At 37.4% G+C, this 16,211-nt stretch overlaps 1 protein-coding gene across 1 annotated transcript; it reads left to right on the top strand.

Annotated features, from left to right (window-relative positions):
• Positions 1-10,886: 10,886 nt before the first annotated feature.
• LOC129241654 (dual specificity protein kinase splB) lies at positions 10,887-13,042 on the top strand. Its single transcript, XM_054878101.1, has one exon. The coding sequence runs from the start codon at positions 11,053-11,055 to the stop codon at positions 12,325-12,327; it is 1,275 nt and encodes a 424-aa protein (XP_054734076.1). The 5' UTR covers positions 10,887-11,052; the 3' UTR covers positions 12,328-13,042.
• The last annotated feature ends 3,169 nt before the right edge of the window (positions 13,043-16,211 follow it).

Raw genomic sequence — 16,211 nt, 5'->3', positions numbered from 1 at the left:
TGTGCTCTGCCCAATCCATAAGAAGGGGGATCCTGCAATTTGTGCCAATTACCGCGGGATTAGTTTTCTAAATATCGCCTATAAGGTTCTAGCGAGCGTATTGTGTGAAAGGCTGAAGCCCACCGTCAACCAACTGATTGGACCTTATCAGAGGACCTTATCGACCAAATATTCTCAATACGCCAAATCTTGGAAAAGACCCATGAAAGGAGAATCGACACACACCATCTTTTCGTCGACTTCAAAGCTGCATTCGACAGTACGGAAAGGAGTTACCTGTATGCCGCGATGTCTGAATTTGGTATCCCCGCAAAACTAATACGGCTATGTAAGATGACGTTGCTCAACACCAGCAGCGCCGTCAGAATTGGGAAGGACCTCTCCGAGCCGTTTGATACCAAACGAGGTTTCAAACAGGGTGACTCGCTGTCGTGTGACTTCTTTAACCTGATGTTGGAGAGCATTGTACGAGCCGCAGAACTTAATCGCTCAGGCACAATATTTTATAAGAGCGTACAATTGTTGGCGTATGCCGATGATATTGACATCATTGGCCTTAACAACCGCGCTGTTAGTTCTGCCTTCTCCAAACTGGATAAAGAGGCAAAGCGAATGGGTCTGGTGGTGAACGAGCACAAAACGAAGTACCTCCTGTCTTCAAACAAACAGTCGGCGCACTCGCGTATCGGAACCCACTTCACTGTAGACAGTTATAATTTCGAGGTTGTAAAAGACTTCGTCTATTTAGGAACCAGCATTAACACCGATAACAATGTCAGCCTTGAAATCCAACGTAGACTCTCTCTTGCCAACAAGTGCTACTTTGGACTAAGTAGGCAACTGAGCAGTAAAGTCCTCTCTCGACGAACAAAACTAACACTCTACAAGACTCTCATCATGCCCGTCCTAACGTATGGCGCAGAAGCTTGGACGATGACAACATCCGATGAAGCGACGCTTGGAGTGTTCGAGAGAAAGATTCTGCGTAAGATTTTTGGACCTTTGCACGTTGGCAACGGCGAATATCGCAGGCGATGGAACGATGAGCTGTATGAGCTTCACGACGACATAGACATAGCGCATTGAATAAAGATCCAGTGGCTACGTTGGCTGGGTCATGTCGTCCGAATGGATACAAACGCTCAGGCTTTGAAAGTATTCGATGCGGTACCAGCTGGTGGTAGCAGAGGAAGAGGGCGGCCTCCTCTGTGTTGGAAAGATCAGGTGGAGAAGGACTTGGCTTCACTTGGTGTGTCCAACTGGCACCGGTTAGCACGAGAAAGAAACGACTGGCGCGCTTTGTTAAGCTCGGCCAAAATCGCGTAAGCGGTTACAGCGCCAATTAAGAAGAAGAAGCCAAGATGCTTATGTAACATTTTGCACGTAGTCAAGAATTTTACGATATGTTGTGCTCAACGATTGATCATCTTCATAATAAATTTCAATCATTTTAACGCGTCATTCTATGGTGCAAAATTACACACCTGGCTCCTTAAAAGATGTCAAAGATGACAAAAAAGTACCATCTAGGAATTCTTGAGTATCTAGGCGCCACTTTTAAAAGGTCCCGTATTTCTAATTAACCGATCTGCCTGTCTTTCGTTCTCAACTTTTTAAAAGAAGTATAAAGATATGGGCTCAATAAACCGAACAAACGTAATAAAACTTGGCAAGGAGGTAAATTTAAAAGATTAAGGAAATGGGAACCAAAAATATACTCAATATTACTGAACTAAAGAAAAACATAATTTTCTCCCATAAAAGAAATTTAATTTAGACAGTCCATGAATTGACTTCATGAATGGACTCTTATGACATTTATGGCAGGAAAAGAGTCAATGACTGCGTCTTTCAGGAGGACAACGCATCAATCTATATCTCAAGCGCATTGTTAAGAAAATCATCAAGATGGAATCAGGAATTATGTAGCAGATTACGTTATGAAATAATCACATTTTCTGTAGAACATAAAAATCAAACAATCCGACGGGAGGCACAATTGTTCTAACACATAATGACGCTTAGACACTTCGTTGGGCGTTTGGCTGAGCTCCTCCTTCTATTTGTGGTACGCGTATTGATGTTTTTTCGTAAATAGAGAGACCTACAGTTTTTAGCCGTCTTCAAATGGCAGATATTCTTTTATGAGGAGTTTTTTAATGGTTGAAATGCACTCTGAGTTTTATGATTGCCCACCGCCCTTCGGTAGTTATGGCAATTGAGTAATAAAGCCTCCTCTTAATGAGCATAAGCCTCTTATCGTTCCCGTCCTAACGTATCGCGCAGAAGCTTAGACGATGATAATATCCGATGAGGCGTCCCTTGCAGTGTTCAAGAGAAAGATTCTACAAAAGATTTTTGGACATTTGCACGTTGGTGACGGCGACTATGGTAGGCGATGGAACAATGAGCTTTACGACGACAGAGACATAGCGCAGCGAATGAAGATCCAGCGACTTCGTTGGCTGAGTCATGTAGTTCGAATGGATAAAAATCCTCCGGCTCTGAAGGTACTCGATCAAGTAGAGAAAGACTTGGCTTCACTTGGTGTGTCCAACTAGCGCCGGTTACCACGAAAAATAAGGGTCTGACGCTCTCTTTTAAACTCGGCCAAAATCACGTAAGGGGTTATCGTTCCAATCAAGAAGGAGAAGAAGAAATTATTGCAGAGAATATTCGATGCATAAATATATGTAGGTTAACAGTGTGAAACAAAATTTTATATTTTTATCTCTGGAAACTTATTGCTTACGTTTGATAGCTTTGAGGTGCTAAGTCCTCATTCGGCTTAAAAAAATACAAAACAACATCTCTTCAAAGTTATGGGAAAATTTGACTCAAATAATGACTTCAAAGGTCAGAAATGATTATGGAAAAGATATACGTAATTATCCATATGACAGTACTAAAAACTGCATAGATATTGTTAGACTTTCACAAACAATATTTGAAGCTTTAGCCAATATGGCTGGCTCATTTCATTCCATCGCATTACAAGTAATTTTATATTGATACTCGTAGCAAAATTTCAAATTTCAACAACATTTGGTTTATCTACTAATTTTTGAAACATGACAAAATTTCATTTCGTAACGAAAATTTTGTTTAAGTTGAGGTAAAATATAAACTTCGAATCCAGCATCCTAAAAACCAATATATTTTATTTCTTGGAAAAAATCACTGCGTGGTGTAATTATTTAATACTTTACCTTTAGCAGCCTTGGTGCAATCAGAAACGAATATTCTCACTCATATTAAACTGTGTGTTTTTATAATAAAGAAGTACTATGTGTTAAACTCGGCATGGAATACTTTTCGTAAACACATTGCTCTATAAAAATGACACATTTGTTTTGTTTTGCGATCAGTTTTCTTGGGCAATGTACAATGAGCACACAATTGAAGCAAAACAGACGCTGTCTGCTCTATTAAAACCAAATTAGAGCAAACTAAGTGGAAAAAGCGTGCGTATTCGTGAACTGGATAACTCTAACTTCGCAATAAGTATTATATATAGAATTATATGCCAACGCTTCGGTTCAGCAGTATCTCCCACTGATTTGCTATAAGAACATAACTCGAAAAGTTATGGAGATTTCATTATGAAACTTGCAGGTATAACTGGGAATAGTTTCGGCTTTTAAAAAAAACGCCAAAAAAAGTATTTCCCCAAACAATGATAATAAGAAATTAAATGTCTTTCAAAAAAAAAAAATAAAATTAAAAAAAAATATGATTTATCCAAAAAAAAATTAATCATAATGTTTAAAAGAACCGAAGCAGTTGGAGTTTGTATGTATTGAGTTGAGGAATAAGTTCGTAGTATTTAATCGAAGACTTTTGTTTAAACAAAAACCGATAATTTTATCAATAAGTTAATCAATTACACTTGAATATTCGCCGTTGCTGTTTACAACTTACTCGCACCTCTCGACCAATTTGCTGATGCCGCTCCGCCAAACGGTTTGGTGTCAAAAAAGTTATTGAACCAGTTTTTAAGGACCTCTTTGTTACCGAAGGTAACGCCTTTCATATGGTTTGACAGAGAGCGGAAAAGATGGTGATCGGTGGGTGAAGGGCCGCAGAATACGGCGAATGCCGAAGGACCTCCCATTCGAGCTCTTGGGGTGCGGCTTTGACGATTTGTGCAACATCGGGCCTGGCGTTGTCGTCAACCATGTCGCTCAAGCCTTTTCAGTCGAATAGCCTCGTTCACGCGGTGTGGCTAGGCAATGTAGAAGTCCTTTTTGACCGCGGCATTCTTTTCGAGCATTCTCCAGTGCTCCATACCCTCCCAGTCCCACCAAACACATATTATGATCTTCTTTGGATGAATAACTCGAATTCAGAATGCCTTTCACTGCGGGACGTGTCATCGACGTCAAAGTCGCCATTTTTGAACTTTGCAAATCATTTGCGAGCTGTAAACCCCTTCTTATACACGTCGGAAATGTCTCGGGCTGCTCCGGCAACTTTTTGACCTCGTTGAAAAGCAAAGAGGAGCAGATGTCGAAAATGTTGATTTTTGCCTTCAGAGTGTTCCATTTCTAAGCCTCAAAAGTAATAAAAAATTAAATAATTCAAAAATACAATTAAAATTGTTTTGTAGAGCAGAAAGAGTTGAACTTACCCCTTGCCAAACGGCAAACAAATCGCTGTAAAATAAAATAAAATATGAAAACGCTACAAAGTTATTCCCCAACTTAATAATACGAAGCTGAGCTATTCAACACTAAGTATCCCAGGGAGGGACTCGAAGCTCCACCTGGGAAAGGTTAAAATTTTAAAAATCTCATAAAAGTGTATGTCATGAAAGCAATGTCGCATAAGGTACACCATATTTTTATGCCAGCGTGCACTTGTTAAATAATTTTGTTCCGCAGCATACAAGAATCAAGTTAGATATAGACGCATATTTACCATATGTATGTGCTCGTACACAAAAATGCTCAGAATGATGAGAGAAACCTATTTAGTCACGTCTGTCCGTCCGTGTGCACAACAACTCCAGCGAAAATTACTATATTTCAATGAAACTTGGTGAACAAAGTGCTATTACATTTTACTCTAGGTGTAGGTTGACGCTGCAAATGGGCGAAATCGGGCAATAACCAAACCCACCTTCCATATAATGTTAACTTTCAAAAAAGAAAAAGAAAAAATGTGATGTCTTTGTAAGTAAATAAAAAACCACTCACAAGCCCTGGAAACTAGTTTCCAACAATTTTATATTTCGCAAAATGGTATAACAAGCACATGCAAAATTAATTACAAACTTTTTCAATTTTTTTCTTAAACATATTATATTTGAATAATATGTAAGTCATATCAAAATTCAGTGCAGTGAAATGCTACGAAAAGTCATACATGTAACCCGATTTGGTTTATACACGGAATATGTCTTAGAAAATGTTTCAGTAATTCGGAAATTTGTACGAGCCTCGAGAATCAAGCTCAAAACAAAGTATAACAGCTAGCACTCCTTTAGTTATTTTAGCTCCTTATGTGAAGATGTTGCAAATATAACGATTGTACAGAGGTCCTTTCCTGCAGCCATCATACCTCACTATAACGAGTCTCACCTTTTTCCATTTAGTCCTATCAACGGCGTAATTCCATCTGTCCTTCAGTTCACACATACGTAAGTACCGGGAATGTTTAACTGACTGTTTTCTTCAATTGCCAAGGCGTAGTGCACCATGAGTACCTTCCATCGGGGCAAGCAGTCAATAAAGAATATTATTTATCCGGTTTGAAGCGTTTGAGAGATGCTGTACGTCGCAAATGGCCGGAAATGTGGGCAAACAGTTCTTGGTTTTTGCATGATGATAACGCCCATTGCAGCGAGCCCAAAATTGTGCTGGATTATCTGACCAACCACCAAGTAAATACCATCGTGCAAGCACCGTATACACTTGATATGGCCCCGTGCGACTTCTTTTTGTTTCCCAAGTTGAAGTTACCACTTTGTGGAAGGAGATTTCAGTCGATAGAGGTGATCAAAGAGAATACGGCGAAGGAGCTGAAGGTAATCCCTTCGTCGGCCTACCAGGGGTACATGGAGAACTGGGTTAAACGTGGGCACATGTGTGTTGCTTCAGACGGGTCATATTTTGAAGGAGATAAACTAAATTTGCCCGAAATTTAACTTTGTTTTGTTTTATTTATTTATTCCCGGAATTTTCTGATCATAGGGTACTCCTTTGACCTAATGGTGTTTGCATCAATAGCACTTCAAGCCCCAATTTTAACCTGGTGAGGCTTAGTATTATACTTTCCACAGTGCTGATGGAGGGAATAGACCTTTGCGCCCCACTTATATATTAGTCTGTGAGTCTCTGAACTACCTTCGAACTCTTGACATGCCTCTCTTCATCTACAGCGGCCCACCATACCAAGTTGTCATAAAACCTTCACTAAATATTGTAATAATAGAAAGCATTGTTACTCAATGCTAGTACGGTCATGCATCAGTCTTACTATCTGTGAAATACTTGCAAAACGCAACGAAAACAAAGTATCTGGTCGTCAAGATAGATCTAAAAAGAGAGTATAAAATACGAATACCCGACAGAAAAGACTGGCAGACCAGAGTCAAATCAGTTGATATTTATACTGATGACTCTAAGAAGGACAATGGCACTGGAGCGGAAGTGTACTTGGAACAATTACATCTAAATTGCTCCTTTAGACTCCCAGACTAGTGCTGCGTCTTCCAAGCTGAGATCTACGAGTACACCATAGACCAAGCAGCAAAAACGATAAGACTGACAGACTTACCTCCAGCAAACCTTACCATGTTTATTGATAGTCAATCAGCGATCAAGGCACTGGCCTTAAGGGGTTACATGGGTTTCGTCGGGTAAAAAAAGGATTACTCTCAATATTTTTTTTCTATCTTTTTTCTGTCTTATAGATACATATTTAAAGAATAATTTCTGAAGTTTTCAAAAAAAAAAAATTATAACACCTCCATTGTGACGTCATTTCCGGTGACCCCACGAAAAAAAGGTGCGTCCGCGTTGTCAGCATAACTCCTGACACAATCATCGAAAATGACAAAACAAAAATCAGTGCTTTAGTTAAGACCATAAACTCGAGCTTGAACGAAGGAAAGAAAAAAAAGTAAAAATTGGAATTTTGGCAGACATTTTTCCAAAAAAATGAAAATTTCTGTCAAATTTCCTTGACATTTTGTTTTTTTTTTTTTAATAATTGTAATTGAAAAAAAATCCTTCGTCCAAGCACGAGTAAATTATTTCTCGAACACCTGTGTAAAATTTCATCAAGATCGGTTGAGTAGTTTTCGAGAAAATTTGACAACCGACTTTGAAAACACGGTTCCGAAAAAAACGCGTTTAAGGTTTTGAGTAACAATAAAAGTGGCTTGGATAGCACACCTTCCGAAGACTGTATTTCCAAAACTATTATTCGGATCGACTTGAAAATTTAGGATAATATTCTTGAGATGTTGTAGAAATTAAAAATCGATTTTTTAAAGCCACGAAACCCATGTAACCCCTTAACGCGCATCAATTCAAGATTAGTTAAATAATGCAGGAGGTCGCTCACGGTCATCCAGCAACACAACACAACACCACACTTTGTTGAATTTCCGGCCACTCTGGAGCGGAGTGAAATGAAAAAGCGGATTAATGTACAAGGCTAGGCGAATGGTAGAGGACATAAGCATTCCTTTAAACGAACTTTACACTACGATTGACCTAAGCGTAATCGCGGAAACCAATACAAAGTGGTCTCTGACTACTAACTGCAGGCGCTTAAAAACCCAAAATGTCTGCTTGGATTCAGTAGATAAACTACCAGCAGGGTCCTGACAGGTGTTATAACGGGTCACTGCACTATTGGCACTCTAGCCAGTGGAATGGGTGTATCTCACAATGACTTCTGCAGGAGCTGTGGAGATGAAGAAGAAATTGAGTCGGTACAAGAGCTCCTCTGCGAATGCAAAGAAGCCGTGCCAAATATCGTGACGATTATTTCAATGAGGACTTGGGAAATTTGTAAAATATCTCACTGGAGGCACTAGTTACCTTCTTAAAAAGATCTAAGTGGTTTAAGCAATTTAGTCAAGAGAAGGAAAATAAATGCAGGTACAACTTACTCTCTTTCTTTTCCAACCAAACACTAAACTGTGACTCGACTCCAAAATGGCCTAAATGTATAATTCACGGTTTATCTAATGCAATAAGGAGATTTTCTTTTGTTTTATTAAGCCGGAAATGTTTTGTGAAAATATTTAGTACGTATATATACATATGTCTCACCAACGTGAAAAACTCAACGCAAACCAACGACAAACCACTTGAAAAGCAATAAGTGTTCGCAACAACGTCAGAAATCGTGCAATGGAAACTTTTTGGAAACTTTTCATTCTGACAATTTTCTTCAATTTTAGTGCCAATAATTGTTTATAAAGTATGGAATATACGCAGGTATAGAATGACACACGAAACTCACGTGCATTTGCCGCTAAACGAACTGGAAGTGCAATGAAGCGAAGGGATGAAAGCAGCATAGCCACTGCTACACAAAGTTGGCAGAAGAAACAATAGCGCCAACAAAAGTCACGTTTAATACACTTACACCTCTAACAAAACACAACACTTCCTTCAACTGTTCAAAGTGTTGGCAAGAATACCGCACAGGCGAATGACTGCTCGAGCGCGTCGTAGACAAAAGTTATTGAATAAGTGCATAGCCGAGTGATTGCAATGCTACTTGGTCACGTGCAAATAGAAAATATTTCCACAGCACTAGAATGTTTACCTTAGGCGCTCTTTCAACCGCATACTTACACATCTCAGAGCTGATGGCCACCAAATTCACGCGTCTTTAGCGGCTGAGTAGCGTATGCGACTCTGCATAGAGCATTTCACATATGAAGTGTTCAAAAAATGTGGGCTTGGCATTGTGCGTTCGCTTTTGGCTTCATGAGAAGTTCACGTTATGCGTCCAAATACACCCTGTAGAATTAGGATTTAAATTTAAAGTTTCTGTGAGCGAATGAGCGGGGAGGGGGCCGCATTAGCTTCGTTATTCGTGCAGGTTATTTAGATACAATGTCGCAGTGGACGGCTCGTAACGTGCGTTCGCAATCGAAACGTATTTCGAGATCAATAATTCGTGTGTAACAGTTTGTCATAGATTTTGGTCACGTTACAATTTTCGACGTTTATGTGATGCCCCAAGTGAAGATTTGATTCGTTCATGGGTACAAAGGTTCCAGCAGCAAGGTCGGTGCCAAACAGTCCACGGCCGGAGCCCAGCTGGACATCGAGAACAAATAAAAATATTGAACTCGACGCTAGAAATTTTCACGATAATCCACATCAGTCCGTGCGCAAGAGAGTGACTGCCTTGCGACTTAAAAAAAACTATTGTGCATGAAATATTGAAAAAGTATGTTAGTCTTCAACCTTTCAAAATTTTGGAGTTTAAAATGGAAATTCAAATAAGGGAAGTTGCCCTTATTGGTCACCTAAAGGCCAGAACTCATTATTAAAATATCAACAGTCACTTCAAAACCCCAAAGTATTGGTTTGGTGTGCATAGTCAAGCAATGAAATAATTGGACCATATTTTTCTGAAAATCGCACAGTTTCTGTGGACGGTGTCTCTCATGGACGCATGCTAAACGATTATTTCGCTTCAATAATGAGAGAACATTCTCCTTTCAGTACGCACACATAGTTTTAGTAAGATGGCGTGATGCCATGCCGCACATGAGCGGAGTGACAACGGCGATACTGCGTTATTTCTTCTTACCCCCATGGACTTTTTGCTGTGGGATTCCTCAAAAATCAAAAGTCTATTAAAAGAAAATATCGTTCGCGAGGTTAATGGCATCCCGACATAACTTCTCCAGCGAGTGGCTCGAAGTACGGAGGACAGTTATTGAAATAAAATTGTATCATTAGTAATTCTCTTTTAATTTAGCTTTTAATTAAAAATTAAACAAATTCAGTTATGCTATGAATGCACCCATTGCGTGAACCTCAAGTGAACTAAATAATGTCAAAGATATCGACTTGTGATTTACTGAAGTGGCATTGAGAAGCTTAGTTCTAAGGCATATTCATACTCATAGATCCGATTTATAGGTGCTTAGCTAGTAGGTAGATAATTGTATGCCTTAGTTAAATAAATAAATGAATAAATAATTCCTAATTCTGCCACCGGCCTCCGGCCACCCTTTATAATAACTATGTCATGCGATTGACTGCTGATGCGGCAGGCTGCTGCGAATGTAACGTGAAACGACGATTGTGAAACTTTCATAAACATAGCAATACAGTTGCACGAATCTTTTTTCCGCACACGACTACAAACGAGCACCAAATGACGAGTCGCACACTTCCAGAGAATAAAGTTCACGAACACTTGTTGCTGCCTCGCAACGCCGTTGCCAAAGCTCGCTAAGCTCAGTTCGTGTCTGCTGTAGCAATAGTTGCAAGAATTCATTCAAATTTTTCTATACATATATGTATGAGTGGTTTGCAGTTGTTGTTGCGATTGGTGCGAAGGTTGCATACGACGCAAATAAGCTTCGCTATAACGGTTCCCATTGAAACGATGCTGTGATAATGTGAACGAATACGGCCCCGTCCCTGAGGCAGCTGGGCTATAAAAGCGCTGACTATGACTGGTAGCAGGCATATGTTTGTTGCGCTTCAAAGCTGGAATATCTCAGTGAAAATTGCGGAATATACAGAAAGTGAATAAAACCGTTACTATTTGAAAATACAAGAGAAATTGTTCAAATAAAAACGTTTTGAAAAAAAAATAAAAGTGTGAACAACAAAAAATAATTTCAATAAAAAGTTATATAAAGCTTGGCAAGTACTAAAATAAACTAAAAAAAAATACAATATCTTGCAAAGAACTGCTGAACTAACTGAAAATTCTCAAACTGTGTGGTTACACAAAAAGTGTTTTTAAAAAAGCCAAATCAGCGGTTTAAAGAAAATAATCACTAAACTGCTAAAAATATTGTGAAAACAACCAAAACTACAAATATTTTTGGCAAACATGAAAATGGATAACTTAACGCCGAAAAAACACAACACACAATCAACAACTCCTCTCAAATCTACACCCGTTACATCAATGTCTACCCCAAAAACCACTCCCCCATCGCCACACCACGTCGATAACAAACTCTCAGCGGAGTCTTCGACGACCGACAGCAAAACACCTAAAGTCAAATCAACATGCGATCTTAAGACAACACGCAGATTTTTGAGTTGCATAGGCAAGCACTTGGGTTGTTCCTTCTTGCAACAAAATCCGCGTCATCTCCCACAAAAGCAACTTCATTCGTATGTGTACAACAGTCAAGATGATTTACCCAGCTCTTCGACAGATTCATTCTCACTGAGCTATGAGCGTGGCTCCCGCATAGGATTTCACCTCACCGGTTCAAATATTGATCTGAGTTACAGTGGCGCTGATAATCTGGTACAAGAGTCGAAAAACCAAAAACAGCGAAATCATCATCAACAGCAATCGCAGCATGCCTCGCGTTACACCCTCTCCTCCTCAGCGTACAGTGGTTTATCATATTCGCCTGCTTTCTGTCCATTCGACGTTGATTGTTTGGGGGATGCCTACAACGGTGATGGTGATGATGAAGCGGATGTATGTTCTTCGTTCAAAATGTACCGCCAGCATCATTCGTCCGATGTCAATGTGGCGCATAGTTTCAGCTCCGGCCAAAATAGCGATACGAATAGCAGCGATGAGGATGATGAGAATTCAAATCACAATGAACGTTGTGAGCAACAACAAAAGCGCAAATGTACGCGTGAACATCACCAGCAACATCACGGTCAGCAAAAGCAGTCCAGTTCACATAGGCGTCTGCATCTTAGCCGCATGTCTATTGCTTCGTCGGTGACACGTATGTTGAGCCATTTCATCAGCAGCCCGTCGATGAGGTCGTTGTCGTGCAGCAGCACACCGCTACGCTGTTTCAAGGATGTCAAACCGAAGGAAACCGATGACGTAGTAAATTTGAATGACAAAAATAAGAAGCACAGTTTGCCAGAAATGTTATCCTCCTCGTCAAGTCGCAGCAGTGGAAATAGCAGCAGCGGCGACGGTAATGCCAGTGCTAGCAGCAATTCCTCCAGCAGTAGCAAAAATAACAATAATCGCAACGGCAGCAGCAGCAGCAAAAAGAAGGAGAAGAAGCAGCAGAGCATACTGCGACCACCTGTGCATTATGTCTACATGAAGGGCATGTCCGGTTTGTACTCGCGTGTGCCGCGCTACACTGTCTGTTCACCCTATGCAATGCATTAGAGGGATAGGGCGGGCGGCGTGCGCAGCATTGCAACGAAAGCAGTGAATGTAAACGTGAAACAAAGGAACTTTGAATCAACGTAGACGTATCGCAAAAGAGGCTGATTATCTAAGTAATGTAATTATAGACACTTCTAGCTTTGGAGAAAACGAAATGTTTTTCACGTATACAGTAAAAGACTTGTAAAAGATAATTGCATTAGATGCACACATGTACATATATATAAGTATGTACATATGGCTGTAGTTATACAAGAAGTTATGCCTAAGTACGTAGCTATAAGCAGGAAAGGATTCGGATTTGTTTAAGCTAAAATCAAAAGTATTAGAAAAAGCTGTGCCTCGGGTTAATGGTTAATGAAATGTTATAGAATATAGTTTGGTTAATTTGGCATAAGAAAAAATTAAGCAAAAAAAACGAAAAATATATAAAAAATAATAAATTGTAAAAATTAATATAAAAATAAAAAGATATTCAGTGTACGTAGCGATGGTAGTCAAACTATTTTAGATTTAGCAAATTAAATGTAAAGCTTAACAAATTTCTTCCACGTATATAAAACTGCTTATTTCCAGAAAACAAAGTGGTAAAAAAGTATTTAAAACTCTATTAAAAAGGCACTAAAAGTTCAAAGTATCTTCCAAAATTACAAGGAAAAGTATTAAACTATTAAATAGTTAAAAAACGAAGCTTATTTATTTGATTATTCTAAAAATTTAGATTCTATAGATAGTGTAAGATGTAAGACATTTTACTTGTGTACCACATATTTTTTAATAAATGCTCTATTTTGGAAATATTACAAAACACACTTCTTTTCTGTGAATTCTCTGGCACTGGAGCATCCAGCATTTAGGACAACTGGCAAGAAAATCTGCGGCATATGAGTACTTATAATATAAATTTATGAGTTTAAAATGATGGAAAACTAGAAAAAGATTGCTAGGAAAGCAAATGGAAAGCACCTAGGAAAGGATTGCTCACACAAAGCACGTTAACTGGCATTATTGCAGCTCTGGTTAGATATTTTTTGCACCCACTTCTTGTGTGCTGACAATCCTAAATGTATGCTACAGAGTGATGTAGAATGCATGGGAAAATCAGTAGCTTTTGCTTCTGAGAAACCCTAAGCAAACAGGGCAGAGAATTTAATGTTTTCCCATTACTTCAAATATGTCGTGAGATGTTTAGCTGCAAGGACGTCTTCTACAATATATTTAATTCGCTTCTAGTTCAAAAATAAATTCATATTAGTTGCTAATTACAAAATATTATAGAAACGAAATCACAAATTGCAGTAGGCCATAGTAAAATTTCCAATACAAATTTATATACAAATAAATTTTATTGCAAAAAACTTTACTTTTATTGTATTTCGCATATTGTAAAAAATCCAATTTGCTCAAATTTATTTAAAATATAAAAAATAAAAGTAAATAATTGACCGAGCTGCTCCTCCTATTTTTGGTGTTTTTCCACAAATGGCAAAATATTTAAAATCTATTTAATTAATCTGTTTTTATCTTTTTAAATAAAAAATGGCAAAATATTTAAAATATATTTAATTAATCTTTTTTTATCTTTTTAAATAAAAATTTTCCAAGTTACATAAAAAATTTTCTACTCCAAACAGTACTAAAAAGGCCTCTTTTTAATTAAAATTTAGTAAAAAATTTAAAACGAAATTAACTAAAATTTTAATTTTAAGAATTTAAAATTTATTATATTATAAAAAATATACTAATACATTTAGTAGATTTTTACCGAAATATTTACTAAATTCTTCTTTACCCAGACGATTATTAAAATTGTACTAAAATTTTGTTTAAAATTTTGCTATTTAATTATTTTATTTTAACTTACTTAAAATTATTTTTATTTTTTAATTAACTTTTAAATTCAATTTCATTTTATTGTATTACATTACACTGTACCTCATTATATAGTATTCGATTTTATTTTATTCGGTTTTATGATTTTATTTGTTTTAAATCATTTAATTCATTTTTTTTTTTTTTATTAACTTTTACATTCAATTTTATTTTATTGTATTATATTATATTGTACCTCAATTTACTTTACTTTATTCGGTTTTATGATTTATTTATTTTGAATAATTGATTTAATATTAAATAATTTAATTAATTTTGACTATAAAAGTTTGTATCGAATGATCGAAGTCTGATAGGATTATAGTAAAAGCGTCACTTTAAGTGAGCCGTGTGCCTGTGTATGTGACGAAAGACGAATTTATTTAACCAAAATTGTCGAAACCATAAAATTGTAAGCAAAACTTGCATTCAAAGAAGCGAGTGAAAGAATATTAAAATGCACATATAAATGAAAAATATACCAACTACCTGCATATTTAGAATGCATTCGTAGCATTATTTTTGTGATTATTGAAAACTGAGTGTTAAAAAAATTAGCAACTGTATAACTTATATCTATGAACAGCGGATAATAAAAACATGAATCTAGTTAACTTATTTTGTAATGTAAATAAAATTATTGACACATTTAGACTAATTTCGAAAGGCGTATGTGGCTTAAGATATTAATAAAATACAAAACTAATCTGATTGAAAATCTCTTACAAAAACCCCAATCGTTTTCTTTAAATTCAACATTTGATGGATTAGAGTGGTCAAAACATGCAAAACTAGCGCCTAATAAAGCTCATGGCAGCAAATTTGCCGAAAGCTCTAATTAAGCAGTTGTTCACAGAAGAGTATTTGCATTTCTCCAATACGTTTTGAACACCTTCAACTAGCCTCTTTACACACTCTCTTCTGCAAAATTATAAACTTCGCTCACATTCTCCTTCTCTATTTCTCTTAATACATCTCACACTCTCTCTCTCTCTCTCTCTCTCTCTCTCTGTCTCTCTCGTTCCCTCACCACTCGCTGCGCAAGCCCCTTTATATAATATTTGTTATGGGAACACTTCAGCGCCAAATAGGGTAAAGTTCATATTTAGCACGTCATCGACAATAACAACAAGTTGTGTATCTGACGACACACCTTTTCGCATTACAGTGTTGTACATAAGTAGTGCACCAAAAATGCTTTGCACTACCGAAGGACACGCCAGCGACCTAACTGCCTTGTTTCGATCGAACTTAGCAAAGCTAACAAATGACGACAAACATTCCATTGCCAAAGGAATATCAATGATTTGCCAGTGCCACTTCAGAAAATTTAGAAAGCTCTGGTTGAATGGAATTTTAATACTAACCGATAAAAATAAAAAAAGAAAGTGTGTGGTAGTTCACGGAACCCGCACGATTGAAGTGAAACTTCTTTTATCAACAAATCAATAATTTAACTATTATTTCAATATAATGCATGCAGAAGTCATGGAAAGCATGGAATGGAATTTTATTAAACAGAATTATTTATTTATTTTAATATAAAAAGAAATGAATTTATTGTACTCAATTACATTTGGTTCTCGGCATTGTCATTATCATTATTGGATTCGTTTTCCAAAAATGAAACAAGGGCTTTATGGTAACTGAAATACGTAAAAAATGATCTACATTCTAATCTATCAAGGTATCGATGAAATACTGCATCAATGGTAGTTCCGCATCTTGTTGTTGGTACTACAAATTATCACTTATCGTACAACCGGAGGATTCCCTGTCACGGTGTTCAACAGTAGCTCTTAATTTTTTACGCTCCAAATACTCACGTTGCCGTTCAGCACCTGTTTTCGGTTTCCGTTTTTGTTGATTTGATGCCATATTTAACAGAAATCAATCAACAAAACAAAATATGTTTGTAAGATTTGCTCAAAACTACACACACACTCTATGACGCGTCTCGCGTTACTAATAATATTGTGTTTGGGATAACTGTCAACTGTTTCCACCGAAAT

This window comes from Anastrepha obliqua, chromosome 3, assembly GCF_027943255.1.
Source record: "Anastrepha obliqua isolate idAnaObli1 chromosome 3, idAnaObli1_1.0, whole genome shotgun sequence".
Taxonomy (NCBI): domain Eukaryota; kingdom Metazoa; phylum Arthropoda; class Insecta; order Diptera; family Tephritidae; genus Anastrepha; species Anastrepha obliqua.
The sequence above is the reverse complement of the archived record's forward strand: the minus strand, read 5'-3'. Positions and strand labels throughout refer to the sequence as shown.